This window comes from Triturus cristatus, chromosome 8, assembly GCF_964204655.1.
Source record: "Triturus cristatus chromosome 8, aTriCri1.1, whole genome shotgun sequence".
Taxonomy (NCBI): Eukaryota; Metazoa; Chordata; class Amphibia; order Caudata; family Salamandridae; genus Triturus; species Triturus cristatus.
In genome coordinates, this window is record NC_140591.1 from 402,084,984 (window position 1) to 402,108,404 (window position 23,421).

Here is a 23,421-nt window from a genome sequence, read left to right on the forward strand (position 1 = left end):
ATATAGGAGAGGATGTGGTCTAACGGCTAGGGCAGTCGACCTCCAACCTGGAGAACCGGTTTTGATTCTCGGCAACGCCGCTAAACATCCTATGATTTAGGGCAAATAATTAAATCTCCCTGTGCCTAACAAAAAATGAATATGTCCTTATGTAATGCAAGTGGTGCTCATGTAAAGAGCTCTGATACTCGATACCTTCGGGTCAAGTTTGCGCTATATTAAAAAAAACCTCTGAATATATACAAAAAATCCATATGTATGATTGGTAAAGCTAGTGGTAATATTAGTAAAAGGAGTTTCTGTATATTTTCTTGTTTCATAGATTTTAGTCGAGGAGGATCTAATGAATGGCTCCGGACAAAGTGAAACAATGCACAAAATACACAGAGAGACACTTGGCAATTCAGTGAATTTTAGATAATAGTTTGAGAAATTTAAGTCTGAGAGAAGATTGAGGATAAAATAAATTTTCTTAAAAAATATTAAATTATTAAACAAGTTCACTACACTCGGCTAAATCATTGAAGGGATATCCCATAAAGAGTGTGCACCCTGGACAGTGGTAAAACAAACCCCTGGCACAAAATGCAATTACACCATTTCAGTTTCAAATGGTTTGTCAACAGGAGCCTTATCTCTAATATGTAACTGACTTAAAATATCTGATTTAATTTGCTTTATGTACATACCCTTGGATGCCAAGGCCCTTTTTATGAAACATTACAAGCAGTAATACCCCATAAAAGAAAGATGACATATAAAAATTGCGTTCCACTCTGGCATATGTAAAAGTGCCAGAAAATATTGTTTTACCACTTCCTGGCAGGTTCCATCCAGTGGTCGACTGGACAACAGATGAAAATGCCATTTCCAAATGGAGTGAAACCAGTGTAGAGTACATCCCTGGCATGCAGCCTCTCAAACTCAACAGTATCACACTATCAGTGGTATTGGGACACAGATTGCATAAGCTTCATACAGTCAGTTGGTAACCCAGCAGAGTACCCCACCCGTAGAGTTAGTTGTTAGCAGAGCACTTTGCTGGGCACAGCCAGCTTTTCTGTTTTGGGCGGTGGGTATTGCTGGTCATGATCCCCTAGGTATATGCTGTTGGTCTTTCTGTAATGAGGCCAGTGCCTCTAACATTGCGCTAATTAGCTGACAGGATTGTAGCAAAGTGCAACAAATTTGGATTTTTTTAAAAGAGCAGCATAACTTTCCTCACTGCAACCATGCTTCAGAACTAGTCTAAAAACAACGAACGATGGCACACACCTAACAGGAACTTCCTCAGATAAACAATGGGCCACAATGCTCTATTCTTATCAGCAGCTAGCAGCTGACGCAGGAAGCCTTTTTGTTGACCCCCTCCTGCTCTGAAGTCAGCCGTCTAACATAGGAATAAAGAGCATTTGAAGTAAGAGGAGAAATCACAATACTAATGTTTCCTTTGATTGATATCTGTGGAATGTATAGAAAGAGTTACCCAACAACAGGATGATCATAAGTATCGTTAAGAACATGATTAAAACTTACTTGCAGTGAGAAGACAAACAAGCAATGGCAAAGCCAACAAGTCTGGTTTGCAATTTCAGTTGTATGCGCAATGCTTCAATACTATGGAAAAACGCTTAAATATTTCACTCTGGCTCACAATATATGAAGAAAGTAGTGAAACTGTAGGAAACAATGCAGATAATAATAACACATTTTTATATCGCTCTTAGTACCAATGAGTAAAAATCACGTGCTGCCATCACACAATTCAATGGCACCTAATTCAAAAACCCTGGAAGAGTGAGGGGCAGAGTGAGGCCTACCAGGACATGTTAATGTGAACCGCAGATCACACAGAACGGACATGAAGCTCTCAACTCGTTAAACTATCTTGTTGGCTACTGCCCAAAAGCTTAGAGGTCAGGTGGTGATTTCCTCAAATTCTAACTGTAGTATCCTCGCTTTTTTAACGTAGCCACTTCAGAAAAGAAAACTGCTCTAAATAACTGTGATTCATGCTTTTCACTGCATTTCCTGGAAATCAGCTGTTAATTATTTTGGGTTTGCTAACAACACAATTTGGAGGCCAAGTCATATAGATACTAGGGGGGGGCGGAATTTGCGTAGTCGCGTTACGCAAATCTCCGCGAAATGGTTTAAAATCTCCGCGAACACGCAGAAATTCCGCGAACACGCGGAATTGCTTGTTCGTGATGCTTTTTTCCTGTTCGCGACCGCTGTTTGCGTGCTCGGGGGGAAATATCTCGCGAACACGCATTTTGAGATCGCGAACAAGCAAAAATTCCGCGAAGCCGCGGAAAGCAGCATTTTGGGCAATTCCGCGTTCTCCGCGGAACGCGAAATTACCTAAATTCCGCAAATTCCGCGAGCGGAACGGAATTTACCGCCCAGGCCTAATAGATACACAACATTCAGAAATTGTATGTAACAGAGGGTCTGAGGCATGCAAGAGTAAGATCTCAAGCCACAGAAGAAACAAGATTGAAAAAAAATGTTTATACCAAAAGTCCTTCTGCTGGTGTGTGCATTACATTGGGCTAAGTGGAGAACCTGGGTTGACAACTCAGCTCTTCAGATTCAGGGACTAACAACCTACCAAATTGACCACATGTACATTAAGGTAGATGTGTATAATTATAATACTTGCTGTCATTCCATTGTATCTACTGGAAAGATTGACTCCAAGAGACCATATTATACTAATAGGTGTGTTTGTCATCTCTATTAAAAATGAAATTATATTAATGTGATTAAGGTGGGGGCTTAGATAATGGCCGAGTGGTACAGGGATACTGAACTCCCCCAAGAACATGCCATAAGTCCAACAACATCAGTTCAAAATATAAAGTAGCCTTTGTGAGCTTTTGATAGCGATTACTATATACAATAAGGAGGTAACCTTTTGTGCGTCAGCTGTGAAAATGGAGAGGTTGAGCTGGGTAGACAGGGTCTGCAGATTTTATGTAAAATCTGCAGGATGATATTATGAAGGCATTAATTGCAAGTGCATAGCAACATGGACTGAATGCAAGACTAGCATCGGATATACAATATTAACAACGGGCCAGTGCTGAGGGCCTGTTCCTGGAAAGATGCTCAGGTACATCACCAGTGTGGGTGAGGAGTCGTGAGGTATTACTAAATTGCTGTCTTGCATTCCCCTTACACGTCTGCACTTTCCCCATGGCTTACTAGTGTGCCAGTGATGCTGGTTATGGCACAGTCGAGCCATAGCTGAGAGGTGGACCTTTCTGTATGATGAGTGATCAGCAGTCTAGTGGAGGACTCAACCCACTGGGTGCATCGCTGGCTTTGCCCGTCTACTCTTATTGGTGGCAGTAAAGGCTGACTGCACCCCAGGAGGTTAGAGCCCATTACAATGGGAAAAATAATACCAATTTGGAAGAATCTTGCAGATGACATAATGGAAAAGTAATAACAAGCAATGGGTCAAGAAAATCTACACCACACCAACCTTTAGCAGAGTGTCAATAAGAAGCAAGAGAGCTCAAACTGGAAACTTACTTCAGCCTGTACACTGCAGCATACCTGCGTGCATAGAGCTCCTTTTGATACACAGTACACATGTATGGCGAAAGCTCTTTATTCTATGCATGTGCGGCACAGTAATCCAAGGAAACGTCTGGTTTCAATTCTCAGAAGGGTCACCGTACTGCACATGCTCATAACAGCTCATACATGCTTAAAAAATAATGTAAAGTACCATGCCATGTTACCTGTGGATATTATGTTGTTTATAGGGTAAATACTTCTAAAAGACTAATTCAAAAAAACTCAAGCTGCTGTGGTCAAGGGTGGGTAATACTGAGCCTGTCCTCGGGTACTGCTTGGTTTGTCTTCTCACCATCTAAATTCTGTACTGCAAATATGTAAACATTTGTGAAATGCCGTGGGCTGATCCAAAACATGACGGATAGACCATTCAGCCAATGCTTGAAGGGTGCTCAACCAAACAATCCAAGGGCCTGAAATGGAAGACCCAAAACTCCTTTCTTTAAGTTATGTTATGTGATGTGAATTAAGAACATTGTACATGCATGTTGTATCTGTTGTATGCTGACAGGTCTTGCAAGCTGTCTGTACCTGGTCCTTAAAAACAGTGTATAATTGCACTCAGAAACAACATAACTAATGCCTTTGAAGAGAACTTGCCAGGGATAGAGGCAAAGTGATGATGCAAGTGTGGTTATATTGATTAAGAGTCCCAGCTACATCACACCGGTTTTTGAAGGCTGTTATGTAGAACACAGGTAGATAGGATTAGCTGGTGGACAGACTGTGAATGCTCACCAATGCAACCTTCACTCACCTTCAGTAGAGTAGTGATTTGCCCCTTGTGTGGATCATGGCTATGCGATTTCCTCAACTCTTGTGAATTAGCATTTATTTGTTACGTTTTAGTGGTATGTTACTTCATGAATGTGATATGGTAGATAAAGTATTTTGTTTGTAGTGTGTAGTGTTGTTGTTTAATGCTTGATATGTCTTAAATAATATTTTTCTAAGAATTGCACTGTTTATGTTATGGGAATTTGAAAAGTTACTAGAAAAATTCACTACTGTGTGCACTCCTATATGGTTAAATATTTGTTCTCGAATTTTATGGATTTAGTTCAGTTCGTTTTCCTATGCCTATTTAGGACTGAGAGCGGACAGACAGAGGGAAGTGGAGCTGGCTAGTGATTAAAGCCTATGACTGCCTATGAATTACCGAAAGGCACTCTAATGTTACTAAAGAAACGTATTGAGTCTGATGCAGACGGTTGCTAAATAGAATCTGGAAAGGAACTAGATCGCTGTAAAATTTGTAAAAATTGTGTATTTCTTTTTTGCAATTATTTTGAAGTTGATTACTTTCCAATCTTTTTAATGTCCGTTTCATTTTGTTTTATGTTCTAAAGTGGTTTGTAGTTCGATCTGGGCTATCGGCATGTAGTGCATTTATCCAATATGGAGTTAATTTAGTCTTACTGTCACAAATTGAAGGAAAATTAAAAGTCTCTGTGATTCTCAAATAAAACCACACAAATTCTGTCAAGATGAACTCTCAATAACAAGTAAGGGGCTGATTATGATATCGGGCAGATCACCACAGACAGGCAGTCGATGGTAATCTGACCAACATCAGAGACTGCAGTCTGACTGCAGCATAATGATGCAGTCGGTTGGAGCGTAGCAGGCAGCCGGACTGACCACCGCCTCCGACAGACTCAACTAGCCCATCGGAACGTCCGTCGGAGTGTAATTCCCTTCAATGGCGGCAGTCCTGCGTCACAAAATGTTTGAGCTTATTAGATCTAGATACTAATAGAGAAAACTATACCTGTGCAACATGCTATGGCCCACACTGCCAATACTACAATTTTGACCACCATGGAAAGGCTGTTAGAAAGGGACTTTGGGGGCCCCTAGCAGTGGGCCTCCGCTATGTGGCCCTGGGGGCAGCTTTGCACCCATAAACATCCATGCACCGTGTGCCAGGCACCACCTGGTGCTATGCACACGGTGCATATGGATTTTTGAAAAATGCTCTTTACCATTGTGGCTTGTGCAGCGGCCCTTTTCCTGGTAAACAGCATTTTTCGACTGCCTCCACGACTGTCGCATCGTAATTGGGCTGTTGGGACCACCAACTCCTTGTCGGATGGTCCTGTGCCCGAAACGAGGGTGGCCGGACGCTCGTCTGACCGTCATCGTAATAAGGGCCTTAATTTTCTCTAAATTCCATTCTGTTATGGTATTGCCACTGTTGAGGGTTCATTTAGAATGGAGGAAAACCCACACAGCCTCTTTTCAACCCTAGACCTTCTTTCCTTTTCTCTTACCACCCCATTTTTCTTGCCTCTCTTCCTTCCCATTCATCCACGTTTTTTTCATTATTGGAGAAAGCACCTCCTGTATCCCTTGTTTTGTCCCATTACTCCACTCACTGTGAGCCCCACTAACTCCTCCTGTCTATCCTCTATCTCCTTGTATCTCCAATTCAATTTAATTCATTATTTTAATTAGGGACTGTTTTTTTGTTTTTAAACAGGGGATTCCCTTCCGGCATTCATACCCTGTACCTTTGCCTCTTTCTCCATCATCCTCTTTTACCCTCCGAACCCCTCGCCCATTTCTCCTTGCATTATATTCCTCATTGCCAATGTTGTCTGCCTCCTCTTCTCTTCCTCCATTCGGCCTTGTCATGGTGAAAAAGAAAAACAGACAACTGTTGGACCCTTTTTGTGCTAATATTTGTCCCTACTCAGAGTATTCTACAACCAATTTACCTTTCAGTTCTTGGCCTTTTATGTTTTATGGTATTTATTAAGGAATTTTAACTCTAGACCGGAGATACAGTAGCAGGTCAGCTCCTTTTTCTAGTTAGCAGACCTTTTAGTCAGAATCTTTTGGGATGGAAGCCCTCTGCATGGCTTGGAAATATAGTGCTGCTCAGCCCTGATTGCCACTGTTTTTTGTTTACTCCAGTAAACTGAAGAATCCGGGAATCCAGGAATTGCCATATGTATTTACTGTACTGTTCATCAGACGAGCTAGGTTCAGGAAATAACATCAGATCTGACCGCATCAACCTAAGTGAGGATGCCACACTCTCATTCTGGTCTACAAGGTGAAGGGCAGTGGTGGCAACAATGACTACATGTATTTTTAAATTGTGAATTGTAAATGTGCTTATATATCGCTTATGATTCCTGACAAGGCACTGAAGCGCTTTTTCAGCGAGTACCGGATTAGTAGTTCGTAGATTAGCACAAATTTCCTTCTTTTTTGTACATTAGTTGTGTTGGGTTTGCGCTCTTGATTTCATGTGTGTTTAGTAGAGTGTGGGTAGTAATAGAATGATAGGAATGGCTTTAAAAAGGAAAGTAGTACTTTTTTGTAAGTAGTGCTTAAACACGTCTAGCTGAGATGCCAACAGTTCAGCTGGACTTTCAGACTATCTGAACACTAATGAGTAACTGATAAACCATGCGTAGCATAAACATCTATCCTTGGAAAGGCATTGTTGTTAGCTTGAAAACATTTTAAACAAGCATCAGAGAAGAAAAAGATCTGGCCATGGTAAGCTGCTGTGATGGTGACATTTTCAAACATATGCCAAAAAAAGAAGTATGAAAAATTAAAACGGGCGACTGCTTATACATGACTGCCATATGCTTACAATAAGCATTTTAAATGAAAAAATAATGAATACTAGCATGTTTTTAATAGGACAGTTCAGGTACTTCCTGGTAGGCGAGTGTGCTCAGAGCTTCTATATAAACCTAACCTCTTTATAGTTTTAGTGCACATCAGAGGGAAATGAGATTCTTATTAGTGCAATGAAAAGATACTGGCTTTGAACTGCTGTAAATTACAATAATAATGTTACAAAAATAAACAATGCATGCTAATTGCAAAGTGAACACAAAATATAATGTGCACGGTCATTCTGGCCATAGCCACAATATTTTCTATCTCAGCATGTCATTAGGGGACATTTTTATTTGAATCCAACCAGTGCTTAATTTGTAAAAGAAGGAATACCAGTGTCCAAAGCTCTGCCTAAAAGCCCACGCCTGGTGCTGTAATAGGTAGGTGAGCTGAATACCAAGGCTGCGTTGTCTTGAATCCACCCCAGGCCTCTTTAATTCGCTATAAGACATTCCATGCCCCTTTATCTCACTCTTACAAAATAATGGGGTAATGCGAGAAGCATCACAGGACCTGGGTACAATATAATATGAAAAGGTTGGTCCTTGACTGGCTTGAAAAGAGCAATCAATTTAGGAAAATTATAGCGATGGGGCTTGCCAGAAGGATCAACACTGGTAATTAATACAGTACAGCTATGAATGTACACCCTGCAAGACAATTCCTCAGATTCCTCAGACCATGCAAAATATGTATATAAACTGCACCCACACGTATTTTAGTTGTGTAAGTTCATTGTTTATATATATTTCTCATAGTTTAGTACATACATGAATCAACAGGAAAAGATATTACCATACAGAATTAATAAAAGGTTGCACAAAGGAAAGGAGGGAAGTGGTGCTCGTGCTAAAGAGAAAGGAGTGAAGATCAGAAGGTTTGAAGTTACACAGTGTTCCTTATTTTAGAGGGACACTGGTCTATGCAAGAACCAGTATTATCAAGCCTGTCCACGACATTTATTCAGCATCTATTTACATTATTTGTGAGTGCATAAATGCAACATCCGATTGTGGGGGACAACTGGTGGTACAGGCCCTTGCTGTGGGGGATGTGTCGACGTTTTGACCCGTCTTATGCGTAGAGGGCGACTTGTAGCCTCCGCTTGTGGGTCGTCTTCAGGACAAGGGGGTGGGGGGGCAACCTAGGGATATAAATGGATGGATTAGTGGGTGCAAACTCCAACCAGGGAGGAATATGTACTGACCTAGTACTTGTGCCAGTAAAGGGTGTCCCAAGTAATTAGTCCAATGTAACCAGGTGCCAACGTAGGGCGAGCCCTGTAACTATTCCCATTAGTAGAAAAGGTCTATGTACTGACCTAGTACTTGTGCCAGTAAAGGGTGTCCCAAGTAATTAGTCCAATGTAACCAGGTGCCAACGTAGGGCGAGCCCTGTAACTATTCCCATTAGTAGAAAAGGTCTGAGAAAGGAAGCGAACAAGAACTACTTAGTCTGCACAACCCCTAGGTGAATCAGGTCAGGGTGTAGTGAGCGCATGAAGAGAAACTTACCCGCAAAATTGCGGTTTGGTGCGCTGGGGAGAGACAACCAAAAGCGAAGTCTTTAAGGGTGAAGTTGAATCCAACTGATTGCATAGACTGGAAAAGGATTGAATCCATTCCTAAAAATCAAGGTGAAATTACACTAAGAACCAAGCTTACAGCATAATAGGAGAAAGGGTTAAGCGAGGGATGGGCATAAGACATAACTGGAAGAATGCGGACGCGCCGCGCCTCGTGGAAGATGTTCTGTCAAGTTTACAAAAGGACTGACAGGCGTTTGCGGTTTGTCTTAAGAAGAGCCGGCCTCAGCTGGAACGGCATGTACGTCGCGCGTGCAACATCAAAGGGTGTACGTCTGCATGCGCGTCACCAAGGCAACTGGGGGAGCCCAGACAGAGCTTTCAAAAGTGATCAGTGATTCTGCTATTGACGGAACCTGGCTGGGGTCACACGTGGCAATGTGAGGAGCCTGAGGCATCAGCTTAATGCTTACGATGCCGTCAATGGATAGATTAATATGATTACATAACCCTCGTGGTCATGGACCGTATCTCTAGGTATCAGTGAAAAAAATTAATAGTGCATGCACAACATGTATCGAGACAATAATATATACATACAACGCAAGTCTATATTACAATATGTACATGAGCATGGCACGTCTATTTACAATATATACAGTGGAAGAGTTCTCATAACACCAACTTTGTAAGGCAAAAATGACAACAACCTTGGAAGGCAAAAATGACAAAATGCCTATTCCCTGTGTCACAGTTAATAACCAGGGCGGACTGAGCCAATGGATCAAGTTTAATACGGATTGCATAAACAGTTTTCCCAGGGCAGAGGTTGATAGGTCCAGAGTCTCAGGGGCTGGATGATTACACTGGCCGCCTCAAGAGACCAACAGTAGCCGCCAGTTATTTTACATCGAATTAAAGGGAATGAAGTGTGGTGAATTGACATGGACGTATCCCTTGGATAATTATATCTGTGAGACCAAATACCACATTAGAAATTACGTGCATAACATATATGTACAGTGACTAAGGATACATAAATTTGGGCCTATTTACAGAATAAGAAAATACATTAAATTACAGACCAAATACAAATGTACATATGGGTATTACCATTGCTCAGGGTTGCAGCTTGTTTGGCAATCTCCTCATACTCATTCAAACCCCTTATCGTGGTGTCAAAAGTATGGATCCATTTACATTCACAAAGATTAAGGGTATTGGAGTAATTGCCACCCCTTGAATTGGAGTGGACTTTCTCGATGATCCACCACTTAAGACTTTCAGCCGAGTGACCGAAAGTGGTGAAGTGTTCCACCAGGGGGGTCCCCTGTACTGCACAGCGTATTCGACTACAGTGCTGTAGAATGCGAGCCTTGACCTTTGTGTCGTCTGGCCAATGTATAGAAAGTCAGCGCACCAAACTGCAATTTTGCGAGTAAGTTTCTCTCCACATGCTCACTACACCCTGACCTGATTCACCTAGGGGTTGTGCGGACTAACTAGTTCTTGATCGCTTCCTTCCTCAGACCTTTTCTACTAATGGGAATAGTTACCAGGCTCGCCCTACATTGGCACCTGGTTACATTGGACTGATTACTTGGGACGCCTTTTACTGGTCAGTACATAGACCTTTTCTCCCATACTCCTCCCTGGTTGGAGTTTGCACCCACTAATTCATCCATTTATATCCCTAGGTTGCCCCCCCCGACCCCTTTGTCCTGAAGAAGACCCGCAAGCGAAGGCTACAAGTCGCCCTCTACGCATAAGACGGGTCGAAACGTCGACGCATTCCCCCCAGCAATGGCCTGTACCACCAGTTTCCCCCCACAATCGGATGTTGCATTTATGCACTCACAAATAATGTAAATAGATGCTGAATAAATGTCGTGGACAGGCTTGATAATACTGGTTCTTGCATAGACCAGTGTCCTTCTGAAATAAGGAACAGTGTGTAACTTCAAACCTTTTAATCTTCACTCCTTTCTCTTTAGCACAAGCACCACTTCCCCCTTTCCTTTGTGCAACCTTTTAATAATTCTGTGTGGTAATATTTTTACCTGTTGATTCATGTATGTACTTAACTATGAGAAATATATATAAACAATGAACTTACTTAACTAAAATACGTGTGGGTGCAGTTTATATACATATTTTGCATGGTCTGAGGACTTGTCTTTCAGGGTGTACATTCATAGCTGTACTGTATTAATTACCAGTGTTTGACCCTTCTGGCAACACCCATCGCTATAATTTTCCTAAATTGATTGCTCTTTTCAAGCCAGTCAAGGACAAACAGTTATCTCACTCTGGTGGGTGGTTTCTTTGTCCACTGCATTGTTTTTTCCATCTTTCTCTTCCTTCATCTTCCCACTTTGTGTTTTCCCTCTCTTTCTTTCGGGAAATTTGTAAAGAGGTAAAATGAGAGCCGGTGGCCCCAACCAGCACCCACAGGCTTAGATTAAGCACTGAATTCAACAAACTTTAGGGAGTTACATGCAGACAAAACAATCATCTTACCTTGGTGTTTGCTAATGAGAGCCAGAGCCAGAGCCTGATCCTTGGGGCACAGGCACCACGATTTTGGACATCTTATAAACTGATTGTTATATGGTTTGAAATGGTACACATTAAGGGCTGGAATCATGTGCTGTTAGTATATATGTGGCATTCTTGCATTACCTGCGCTCTTTGCATTCTTACATAAAAGTCTATCCAAGAATCCTTTAACTTTTTCTTCAACTCCCTTCTCGATATTGATAGCATCTCTGAATCTGGTTATCTATCCACTTCTGCTGGCTATCAGCAAAGCCACCCTTACCTCCAGCCATCTCTTTCAATTAGGTTTCAATAGACTTGTTTCAGCTATATAGTGAGCTACCTATCAATTGATGTATGCCCCTAGCTATCTGTTTATACAGCTATACACTGATTAATCTGTGTAAATTAGCGAGGTGAACACCACCCATCTCCATCAGTTGTATGTCAGAATACTGTTAACAAAAACAATGTCTGGGAAAAAATATTAAGGCATAAGTATGGTTTACAAAAATATTGTTTCATTGGGTGTAGGTTTTCTATTAACTCCTATGGGGCAATATTTTTGTAAACAATATTTAGGACACAGTATTTTTGTCAGCCGATATGTCAGCAATGATATTCTGGTACCATACAATCTCCATAATCACTATAGATTGCACAGATGAAAGCTCATATTTGTATGTGTAAGATATACTGTAAGTGAACTTGAGTATGGAGAAGTGTACTATTTACCTCTGAAATGTTTTTGTCGGTCTCTTTCCTTCTTTCCTCCAGCTTCCTCTCGATCCCAACAATTCCCACAGCCCTTGTTCTTCCCGGCTGTTAACACACACAAATAAAATAATATATCAGAGTTTGTTCAGCTCCACTAAATACAAAATTATATACGCTGAGTACTATATTAGTGTTTCAAGAATAGAAATGACACTCAAAATATATCAAGAGATATGTAGAAGGCCTAGCTCAAACTTAGACTGTAAGAATCAGATAGGAAAATTGTATAAAAAGAATGTGATAAAAATAGACCTGCAGAGAAGGCTGAAGTAGACAAACTATGTCTCTTTCCAAAACATTTTTAAATACTTTGAAGTTGCGCTGTCTGTATTATATGTAAAGAATGCCTCAAACTTTGACCTCATTATGATGGCGGTAGGACGAGCGTCTGACTGATACCGCTTCGGGCAGATGATCGTCCAACAATGAGTCGCCCGTGCCACCCGTCCTATTACAATACGACCACCGTGCAAGTACTTGAAAAATGCCTTTTTCTACAGCGGCCCGGAAAAGGGCTGCAGCACAAGCCACAGTAGAAAAAGGCACTTTTCAAACATCCATGCACCGTGTACCAGGCACCATGTGATGCCTGGCATATGGTGCGTAGATGTTCGTGGGGGCACCACATGTGCCTCCCTGGCCACTAAGCTGTGGCCCACTGGGGACAGGGTCCCTGCTTGGGGCCCCCAAAGTCCCATTCTGGCTGCCTTTTCATGGCAGTCCCAGGCAATCGAAAAGGGACTTCCAGATTCCTACGGCAGTGCCTGCACAGGCACCGACTCCATTGTAGGGTTAGGAATCCGCCCGCCGCCCTGACAGGCTCCTTGAGCCTGTTGGAGGCAGCGGTCTTCGCCCCGCGACATAATCACTCCAACCGGTACTGTAATCTGCCAGTCGGACCGATGCCCTGGATGTCGGGCAGACCGCCACAGTCAAAATGAGGGCCTCAATTATTTGCTGTAGTTCTCCATAGATTGATCATATACTGTTGGAGGCAGGGAAGAAGAAAAAAGAAATACAAAGACAAAAGAAAGAGAGAGTTACAGAGCTCTCCATTTGCCTAGCCATCAGTGACAGTCCTCATCCAGTTCAAATTAACTATCATTGCAAACAAAGATCAGACAAGTTACGAACCTTGGCATCAGCAAATACAGCTTACCTTTTTACCCGCTGGTCCTAATGGCAAGTGCAACTCCCCTGAATTAACTTTTTCCAGATATAAACTTTTTGAGCAATTGAACAGCATTTTTTATGTTCTTGTTTTTGTAGGATCCAAATTTAAAACTATAAAAATATAATTAAATGACTTGAGTGGTCTACTCGAGGAGGGAGGGATAATTAACTCCATAGGTCCAGTTACAGTGAACCGCACTTAACTGGTTCATATTCTAGATGTTTTTAATAAGGGACTTATATTGTGTAGAGGTAACGAACTAAGAACACTTTCTGCTATTGCTGACTTTCAAAAAAATGGGATTATTAATATTATTCTTAACACAATACAATACAGCTATTGGTTAGTGGTTTGTGAAAGAAATATGACTCAGGTGGCATTTATCGCTAAGTGGAGAGGCTACCAAGGCATTGTGATGGTCTGTCCACCTTATTTAAATATTGCTGGGGCAGAGATGGGCCATTCTTCTCAGAAAATGCTCTCGACAATGCGGCAAAAATGCAGGTAGACCAGCATGTTTTCAGAATCAAACTCAAAGACCAAGGACAAAAACAAATGCTCCACATTCTCCTTCCACATCAACAACATTCCATGTCTGTGTCTACAAGGCCTCACTTGGCAAAAATCTCAAGAAAAATGGTGATCAGACGGCCAGCAGTAGTTAGTGTTGACATTCTCAAGTACACAAGTCGGCTTCCCTACAGTGGATGAGGCACCAGCTAGTCATTTCTGATATTGGTAGCAACAAATTCCCCTTTGGAAACCCAGCACCAGTTTCAGGCTTAGGGACCGCACACTGGAGATAGAAATGAAAAACCGAAGCGTAATCTTAGAAAGCTCTGAATCCTCCCCAGTGTGAAAGAGCAGAAACAGATTTTCATAGAATTTACCCCGGCACTCTTGACGGTACAGAGATATCCGAGAAACATATCAAGGTGTCTGAGAAGAAAAATCCTGTAAAGGTTCTCTAAACTTTATGCATTAGCATTATTAATAGGGAAAGTAGTTATCACCTATCACCTATGTTATTGTATGTTGGTAGCCAAAATGACATTCTCCAGTTTTACCTAGGCTGCAGCATAAAGACTGCTGCTAGACTTGTTGTATCCTTATATCAGGCTAGACCTGAAAATCACAAGACTATTTAGCCAACTTGATGCACAACTACGTCTAGATGCTTGTGTCAAAACTGAATGGTTCCAAGACAAGGCTCCTGCACATGAGTTTTGGTAACTTTCCCAAATTATCATGATTATATGGTTTATTTGAATTTTAATGGCGTGCTACAATTTGTCTGCTGTAAATAATGTAATGTACATTAGAAACTAGTCTACTTTCAGACTATTGAAAAAGCATTCAGTATTATCAGAACAATCACACATACAAAAACCTTAACATAACTAATATATATCAATTCAAACCTACCTGTGTATCTTTGTTCAGCTGAATTGATTGAGATGCGGGCATACGCTCCCACCGCTTAAGTGTAATTTCCTCCGCAAGACGTCGGTGGAACTAAACAGCAGCAAAGAGATTGGTAGTACGTAAACAAAGGAATACATGCATGTAAAAAAAGGGAACTTATACACAGATATGTAAATCCCATGTCACTTTAGTTGATTTTCAAAAGAATATATTTTTTCTATACACATCTCTCTTATAGGCAGAAGCTGAAGTTTACTTTATTTGTAGGCACTTCAAACCTAGCACTAAAAGATCCAGCTGGGCAGTGTGTGTTTTATAAATACTATCAGTCAGTCAAATGTTGACCTTTTGTCTTTTAGAGAAATCACAATTGATGAGAAAAATAGGAGTACAGCCTAAAAATGTTGCATTTGTCAGTACAGCCTAAAAATGTTGCATTTGTCATTAACATTTTAACTCATCAGGAAAGTGCATGTGCAATAATTTATCTCTCGTCACTGTAATGCTTCATAAAAGAGATGCAGGTTTCTGCTTAAACTGTAAGTGCTGCTACTTTATCAAGACATACATACATTAGATCGACTGATTGATTACTGTTAACAATGCACCACACTGCTGCTTCACAAAATGAAAAGTCCTCTATTCACGACTTGCATATCTCCTTGGTTTCATGTTATAAATGTAAGATTAACACCGAACAATGTCTATCAGGTACATTTCTTTGCTCCTGCCTTCTATGGCACATGCATGCTAGGATCTCTTGAGATGTGTCTGACATCCTTCGCCTGATTTTACTGGCATCATTCTTTGTGGTTGTTTTAATATTCCTCTTGTTTTTCCACACCACTTGACAAGCTGGAGATTTCAATTACTTCGATTAGTTTTCTCTGCTTTAGTTAGCAGTATCCATGTCTGTAGAGCAGGATGAACAATAGCTGTTTGCAAACTTTGTATACTGTATCCATACTGCATTGCTGTTGTGGGGATTCACACATTATGAGGTTTGAACTCATCAGATCTTGGTGAAAATAAGAAATGGTTGCAAACATTATATATATATTTCAGTCATTAGCCCTGGTTTTAGTACTGTATTGAGGTTTGTACCTGCTTGTTAAATTCTATGTAGACTGGAATGGTTGCAGCCATGGCTGCTCTTGGAATGTTGGGGTGGAATGTTGATGGGTGGAAGGCGGGGTGAGAGTTGAGAGCAGGTGTAGCTAGCAGTCTCCCAGGGTTCGTGTTTTCCCACTTAATAAAGTAACTCTTAATCTACCCAATATGTGTTGCCATTATGTCACTTCTTAAAAATTGCAGACGAGGATGGGACGAACGTTTGGTGATATTGAACATAGTTAAAGAGCAAGGCCAGACTAAGGTGAGGAGATCTCAACGTGATCCCTGTACACAGTTATCTGGCGGTAAGTCACCACGACCTTAAGGTGGTGGGCAAGCAAAAGGAACAGACAGTTGACAATGGACTTTGATTTAAGGTAAAAGAGCCTCAATAATAGTTGAGGTCCTCACCAGGCGAACTATTGGTTGGAGTGAGGAGGAGAGTAAGGGAATCGAAGGATTGTTGTGCGCACCTTGGGCAGCTGGGGTGATGCATGCAGCGGCAAGCCGGCAGGGAGGCCACAATAGGGAAATGTTGCGCGCCTATTAGGTAAGAACATGAGGGGCGGCCATCAATTATTGTGTGTATTGTGTCCGGAGTTTAGCTGGCACGTTGTAAAATTAGATCATATACAAAAAGGGAGTGCTAAGAGAGTCTTAAGAAATTCTTTAGAATGTTCAAAAAGACTGATATTGAAGTATTCTATTGAGAACCTTATCACATGTGCAAATATACAGTTCCTCTTAGATGTCCAAAAACGCAGGAGCCATGAAAATGTGTTTCAAGCCAAAGTTTTCTTCCGTCTGAATCAGTCGGTTAACGAAGATGGTAATGATGGTTTGAGGACAGCAATACTATTGTCGCTTGTTTATTTTCCTAACTTAAAGGAAGATATGGTTTGGGATTATGCACCATTGTAACCTAGTGCTTTGTTTTACCAAAAAGTAATATTTATCAAAAAGTAATGTATGGGAATAGATGGCCACTTTGATGTGAGATCGTCGTTCCCTGCGTGACAAATGATGTTCCTCTGGATGTGGAGGATTGTTTTCTTATGGATGCAGTTGGCTATCCATTAGGAACATTTTTTGATGAGAATAAAAGTAGGCGACGATTCATTGTTAATTATGGGTGGACTAATACTTTTTTGATGTATAATATTTACAAGGTAGCATGCTATTTTGAATAAATAATTATAAAGTTAGTGAGGATGATGTTGGACGATGCACCATTCCAGATGATTCAGTATTTTACATTCCTTATTACAATTATGAGTACAGTGGTCTATCCTAATGCTGAAATTAATGAAGTAGTGGGTTGGGCAATGTGAGTATAACTTTATGTGAAATATATGAGCGAAGAGGGTGGAAGTTTTGATTAATGATTGATAGAATTATCTTCTGCAAAATGGTTTGATCTAAGTGGAAACTGGAATTTGTGATCTAATATTCCATTACAGACTTTGTATAAGATTTATGTCTTGGGTAGTTCTGATTTTGTTAATTAGTAAATTCAGTCCATATGTGGCGGTAGGTGGGCTAAAATATGTTGTGTGGTATTGGAGTTTGTTTTTTTAAACAAAATATTTTTATTTGTTTTTATTTATTGGGTGTTTTTGCATGTTTCTCGCAGCCATGATGAAGTCCAATTTATTGACAAAACACGTTGGCCTGGGCTGAGAATTTTCTATATGAAGAATTAAAACTTTTGTGAAAAACAGATGTTGGCTCCAGCATTCTGAAAGGATTGAACGACGAAGTGGATTGGACTACAAACTTATGACGGACCTCCACTGTTATTTTTTGGTCCTCTGGACATTTAAGTTATATATATATATATAGATATTTTATTTTTCAGGGAGCTCCCCTTTGCAGTGTGTTCCTTGAAGGGTGATGAGTGGGTAATGGCCGAGGTGTCCGGGACATGTAAGGATGCCATTATGCTATGTTATGTTGATTTGGAGATCGCATTAATCACCCAAGAGGGTATCCAGGTGCTTGAACAAGGTGGGTGGTCTACGGTGCTTATATGAAGAGCCAGAACTCATGAAGTGAAGAGAATGGTCAGATGTGTTGAGGGAGGTCACTCCATTTCTTGGGTGTGATAAGGGAGATTGAGAGATCTTCAGTTTTTGCAGATATGGGGAGTGTGTGCGAGTGCGAGTTAGACCTTTCGTCTGTAGGTGTCTGGTGTGTAGGTTAAAATGTATGGGCTGTTAATGTATTCGTATTCTGGTCCTGTGTTGTGTAGGGCTTTGTATGTGTGTGTGAAAAGTTTAAATTGGTTGTGCTTGTGAATGGGGAGCCAGTGAAGCTTTCGGAGGTGAGGTGTGATGTGGGAGCGGCGTAGGAGGTGGAGTACGAGTCTTGCAGCAGCGTTCTGGATGGTCTGGAGTCTGTGTAGGAGTTGTTTGGAGATTCCAGGATAGAGAGCATTGCAGTAGTCCAGCCTGCTGGTGATGAGCCTGTATGACAGCCCGTCCAGTGTTCTGAGGCAACCATTTGAAGATCTTTTGCAGCATGCGTAGGATGAGGTAGCCGAAGGTGCACACTGCATTTATCATTGATACATATCTTATCCCATAACTCGGAAGAAGAAGCTAAACAGTTTTCTTCCTGTTTGAGTGACCTAGCCACCTAGATGACTTGTAACTCCTATTCCAAAGGAGGAAACTAAAAATCTTGGAGTCTGGTGGACCCCAAACTCTCCTTTGAGACACATATTAAGAAGGTCACTGGGAAATTGCTTCGTAATCCTTAAAATGCTGAGGAAAAACCTTGGAAATTCTCCTTTCATCTGCTAGAAAAACCTTTGTTCATGCCCTCGTAACATCCCTGCTGGATTACAGTACATTGTGCACCTTGGAGCTGCAAAAAAGTGAGTCTACAAACTGCAGTGCATCCAGAATAATGCTGCACGGTTAGTCCTCAATCTGCCTAGAAGAGCTTCCTCAACGAAAGTCCTAGACACTTTACATTGGCTGCAATTTGGAAAGCCCCATGCTATTATCATCGGAGCTTGAAGGGTAAAGACCCCAGCTATCTCCATCATCTTCTCATTCCGCATCATACGGCTCGCCATCTTAGATCAACTGGAGCCCATCTGGTCAAGTTTCCTAAAGTCCAAAGAGCCAGAATGGGTGATCGTTCGGATACTTGGCAGCCAAAAAATGGAACTCACTACCGATCTCTATTCGAGCAGAGCCCTTGGAAAACATTTTCCAGAAAAATTGAAAACCTGACTTTTCCAGCTTTGAGTCCTGTGCACAACTTTTTTCTGCTTAGCTCCTTGTCTTGGCTCCCTTCCAGAGGATGGTTTTCCAGCACACGGACACATCGGTCGATGTAACCAGGCGCTATACAAGGGGAATATTATTATTATTTTTTGTTATTATTTACTTGAGCCATCATGTTCAGCTTGTCATCTAGGATGATCCATATATTCCTTGCTTGATTAGTCGGTGTAGGTGTTGGTTCAAGGTTTGCCAGCCACCAAGTTGAATCCCATGGGGAGGTCTTGCAGATGGTTAAGTTGCTGCTACTGGTGTTTGTCTTGTCCGTCAAGGAGAGGATGAGTTGGGTATCATTGGCGTAGGAGATGATGGTGATGTCTTGTGATCAGATGATGTTGGGGAGGGTGTCATGTAAATGTTGAAAAGAGTGGAGCTGAGGGGCGATCCATGTGGGACAAGGCATATCAGTTTCTTGGTCTCTAATGTGAAGGGTGGCAGCCTGACCCATTTGGTTCTACTCATGAGGAAGTAACATATCCATTTGAGAACAGATACTTGTATGCCAATCTTGTGGAGGCCAATGATGAGGGTGTTATGGGAGACAGTGTCAAAGGCCGTTGAAAGATCGAGTAGCATGAGGGCAGCCGTTTCTCCTCTGTCCAGGATGTTTCTAATGTTGTTGGTGGCTGCGATGAGTGCCGTTTCAGTGCTGTGGTCCTTTCTAAATCCTGACTGTGTGTTATCTAGAAGATGGTGAAGTTCGAGGTGGGTTGTGGGTTGCTTGTTAATGGCCTTCTCAATCACTTTGACTGGAGAGGGGAGCAGGGAGATGGGTCGGAAGTTGCTCAGTTGATTCGGGTCGGCTGTGGGGTTCTTGAGGAAGGCACTGATTTCTGTATGTTTTTACTCATCAAGGAAAGGGGCGAACGTGATGGAGGTGTTGATGATGTGGGTCAGGGTGGTGCAGATTGGTGATGTTACAAGTTTGTAGATGTGTTGGGGCATGGGTCCGTTGGGGCCCCTGAGTGAGTGGTCCGCATGATTGCCACTGTGTCGTTTCTGGAGAGCGTTGCCCATTTGGTCAGGTGGCAATCCTGGTCGGTGGTGGGTAGGTTAGTAATACGTTCTCTGGGGTTGAGTTGATGTGCGAAGTTGCTGTAGATGTTTGCAATTTTGCCGAGGAAGAAGCTGGATAGGTTGTCGCAGAGCTGTAAGAATCAGCAATTTTGCCGACAGGGCAAAGTGAAATCCTTGATAATCGAGAAGATCTCCTTGCAGCTCTTGGAGCTTCCTGCGATGTGGTAAACCAGTGCTTTTGTCTTGGTGTCTCCAACTTCCTGGTAATAGCATCTGAGTGCAGTCTTGTAGGTAGTTCTGTCAGTAGTGTTGTGGCTGGCTCTCCATTTTCTTTCTAGCTGGTTACAATTAAGTTTAGAATCCCTGAGGTCATTAGTGAAGAGGAATGGAGAAATGCGATTTTGAAAGATGAGGAGCTGCAGGGTTTGAATAAGTTGTTCATCATCCAAGTAGTAGCGTAGTATCGTTCCTTTCACGGACACACAGTGATTCTTTCACATAACAGTTTTTTTCAAATTCAAAAATAATTAATCCGTGTACTCCAGGACATTAAAATAACTTTATTTATTTTCGATGGTAAATCACACGTAAGACGTTATGTGTTCAACCGCTTCTCATGCCACAGATATGCTAATCCAACCCTTTTTCTGGGCACGCCAGAAAACATAAAACTTCCTCAGACGTGAATCGTATTGTACCCAATGCATTTCGGGCTATTGGTAGCCCTTCTTCAGGGGTTCACTATGAGTAAAAGAACATTATCATAAAATTAAATTCAATGAGGGTGGATACTGATGTGGGTTTAAGTGATAACAGGGAAGGTTAAAGGCAGTAGGGTGATGAATTTGGACAATGGGGCCTTCAGGCAATTCTGTGGTAATATATAGCTATGTATTTAGAGGGAAAACGCTTCTTGAGGGCCAGTTGTAATACATGGCATGGATTCTATTTGCCTAATGTTAAATCTGTATACATTATGTTTTAGCGGTATGAAGTAATAATTTAATGATAATGTTCTTTTACTCATAGTGAACCCCTGTAGAAGGGCTACCAATAGCCCGAAATGCATTGGGTACAATACGATTCACATCTGAGGATGTTTTATGTTTTCTGGCGTGCCCAGAAAAAGGCTTAGATTAGCATATGTGTGGCATGAGAAGCGGTTGAACACATAACGTCTTACATATGATTTGCCACTGAAAATAAATGACGTTATTTTAATGTCCTGGAGTACACGGATTAATTATTTTTGAATTTGAAAACAACTTATGTGAAAGAATCGCTGTGAGTCCGTGAAAGGAACGATACTACGCTCCTACTTGGATGATGTTCAACTAAAGTGTGATACCAGGGTAGAGCACGCAACCCGGGCTGCACGCTAAACAATTTCCAGCTTTGAGTACATTGAATCAAGGATGAAAAAATAGGTGTGCACAGTAGCACTAATGAAATGGAAATTAATTAAGTTGTTACCAGGTACAAAGATGCCTAAGTATGTGGAGAGTTTGAATAAGTTCAAGCATGTTTGGGACGAGATTTTCGTAGTAGATGGCATTGTAAGGAGATGCGATAGATTGGTGGTTCCAACAAATTTGCACCAGAGACTGCTGCCATTGTTGCAGGAATGACATGATGGCATGTCGACCATGAAAAGAAAAGAACACGTAGAAGAGAGAGGCAATACAGGCCAACCGTTATTCCAACAATAAATCATAAGATCCCATTGAGTGCGGAATGCAAATGGCCCTTGTAAATAATAACACGTTGAGGCATCAAGTGAGGATGTGATGAGATGGTCCACTTAGGAGGGGCGGTGCAAAGAGACGTTAGGGATCTGCATGTGTGATGGTATGAATGCTGCAAAAGCCAGAGTAAAATGGGTGGGCAAAGTCTTTGGGGGCCTAATGTGGTGTGACTACCAATCAGGGTAGAAACGGGGAACAAGCCGTAGGGTGGAAATCAACAGGGTAGCTGTAAGAGCGGGTCCCTAATGCCTTGATATGGTTGATATGAGAGTCGTCTGTCCCCTGGCAGGGACTAGGGAGGGAAAAATGGCCACCCCGGGGTCACGGTCCAAACAGGATTATCGTTGTCCAGTGCACCCTCCTATCAGGGCAAAGCCGCGGTGCATACAGAAGAGGGGGGGTCTGGGCTAATAGCAGTGAATGAGGAGTCATGGAGTTCAGTGGGTCAGTCAACTGGGATAACAAGCTGTCCCAGTCGTGGGCTTTAGGTCAGCGGCGCAGGACCTTCGCTTCCTCTTGGTAAAGGGCTGTCACCTCAGCCTTCCCTCATTTAATGAGGGTGTGAAGCCAGGCTTCCAGTGATGGGGGTGAAGGGAGCTTCCATCTCCTGGTTATGGTTCATCTGGCCACACCCCGGCCCACGGTCCAAAAAACAGGTTGTCGTCTTGCGTTTTCAAGAATGTTTAAGAATACCTACAGCGCATACCTCCCAGGAGTTAGTTTCCGATATGACTGTGATTTCCTCAAAATGTCCCAGTACCGAATACCAAAACGGGAGGATCTGAGGGCAGTCCCATAGCATATGGCGCAGTCCGACAGCTGGGACGTTAAACCTGGCACAGGGGTCTGGGGCTGCCAGAAAAATTCTGGTGATTCTTTGGGGCTCTATGTAAAATAAAGAACTGTATTAACTTTAGGCGGCCATTTATGGAAACCCTCTTTGGGTAAGTCTGAGCCTTGGCTCACTCATTCTCATGTAGAGCTCTAACATAGGGTGTCTCCCATGCATCCCTCAACGGTTGCAGGGAGATCTGGGTTTGCGTTGTGAAGGCCCTGCAAGCCAACTGATCAGCATATGGCCGCCCCCTAAAGTATACTAGGCCTAGAGAAGTTGGAGGTTGGTTGGCTGTGTGACCTGGTCCGTCCAAAGGATGCGGAGCGTGCCTGTCAATGGGGCGTAAGAGAGAAATTGGCCTTGGTGGAGTCCAAATTGATCTACAAGGGCCAGGAAGGACAGAATAAGTCCCATAGGCAGCTTGGGTTCAAAGGTTCAGCTCCTGGCCAATAATGCAACCCCGGCAGGCCCAGCAAAGGCATAGAAGGTGCAAAAGGGAGCATGGAGCGGATAAGCTGTATTGTCCTGCCAAGGCAGGTAACCATCCCACAAAGTTAATCACCTTACTCGCTGTGTACCATTTGTTTGTGATTATTGTGACTATAACTGTTTGGTATTCTTATCCGATATCGTACAGGAGTTTTATTCTCCCTCTCTTCTCGCTGTGTATCATTTGTCTATGATTGTTGTGACTACAACTGTTTGGCATTCTTATTTGATATTGTTACTGGAGTATTACTCTC

At 42.1% G+C, this 23,421-nt stretch overlaps 1 protein-coding gene across 1 annotated transcript in view; it reads right to left on the reverse strand.

Annotated features, from left to right (window-relative positions):
- VPS36 (vacuolar protein sorting 36 homolog) overlaps positions 1 to 23,421 on the reverse strand; it is a 195,061-nt gene that overhangs the window by 76,009 nt on the left and 95,631 nt on the right. The window contains exons 5-6 of the mRNA XM_085621780.1: positions 14,676 to 14,765; positions 12,035 to 12,121 (exon numbers count right to left, since the gene is read on the reverse strand). Of these exons, the coding sequence (XP_085477906.1) occupies positions 12,035 to 12,121; positions 14,676 to 14,765 (177 nt within the window). The remainder of the gene's footprint in view (positions 1 to 12,034; positions 12,122 to 14,675; positions 14,766 to 23,421) is intronic.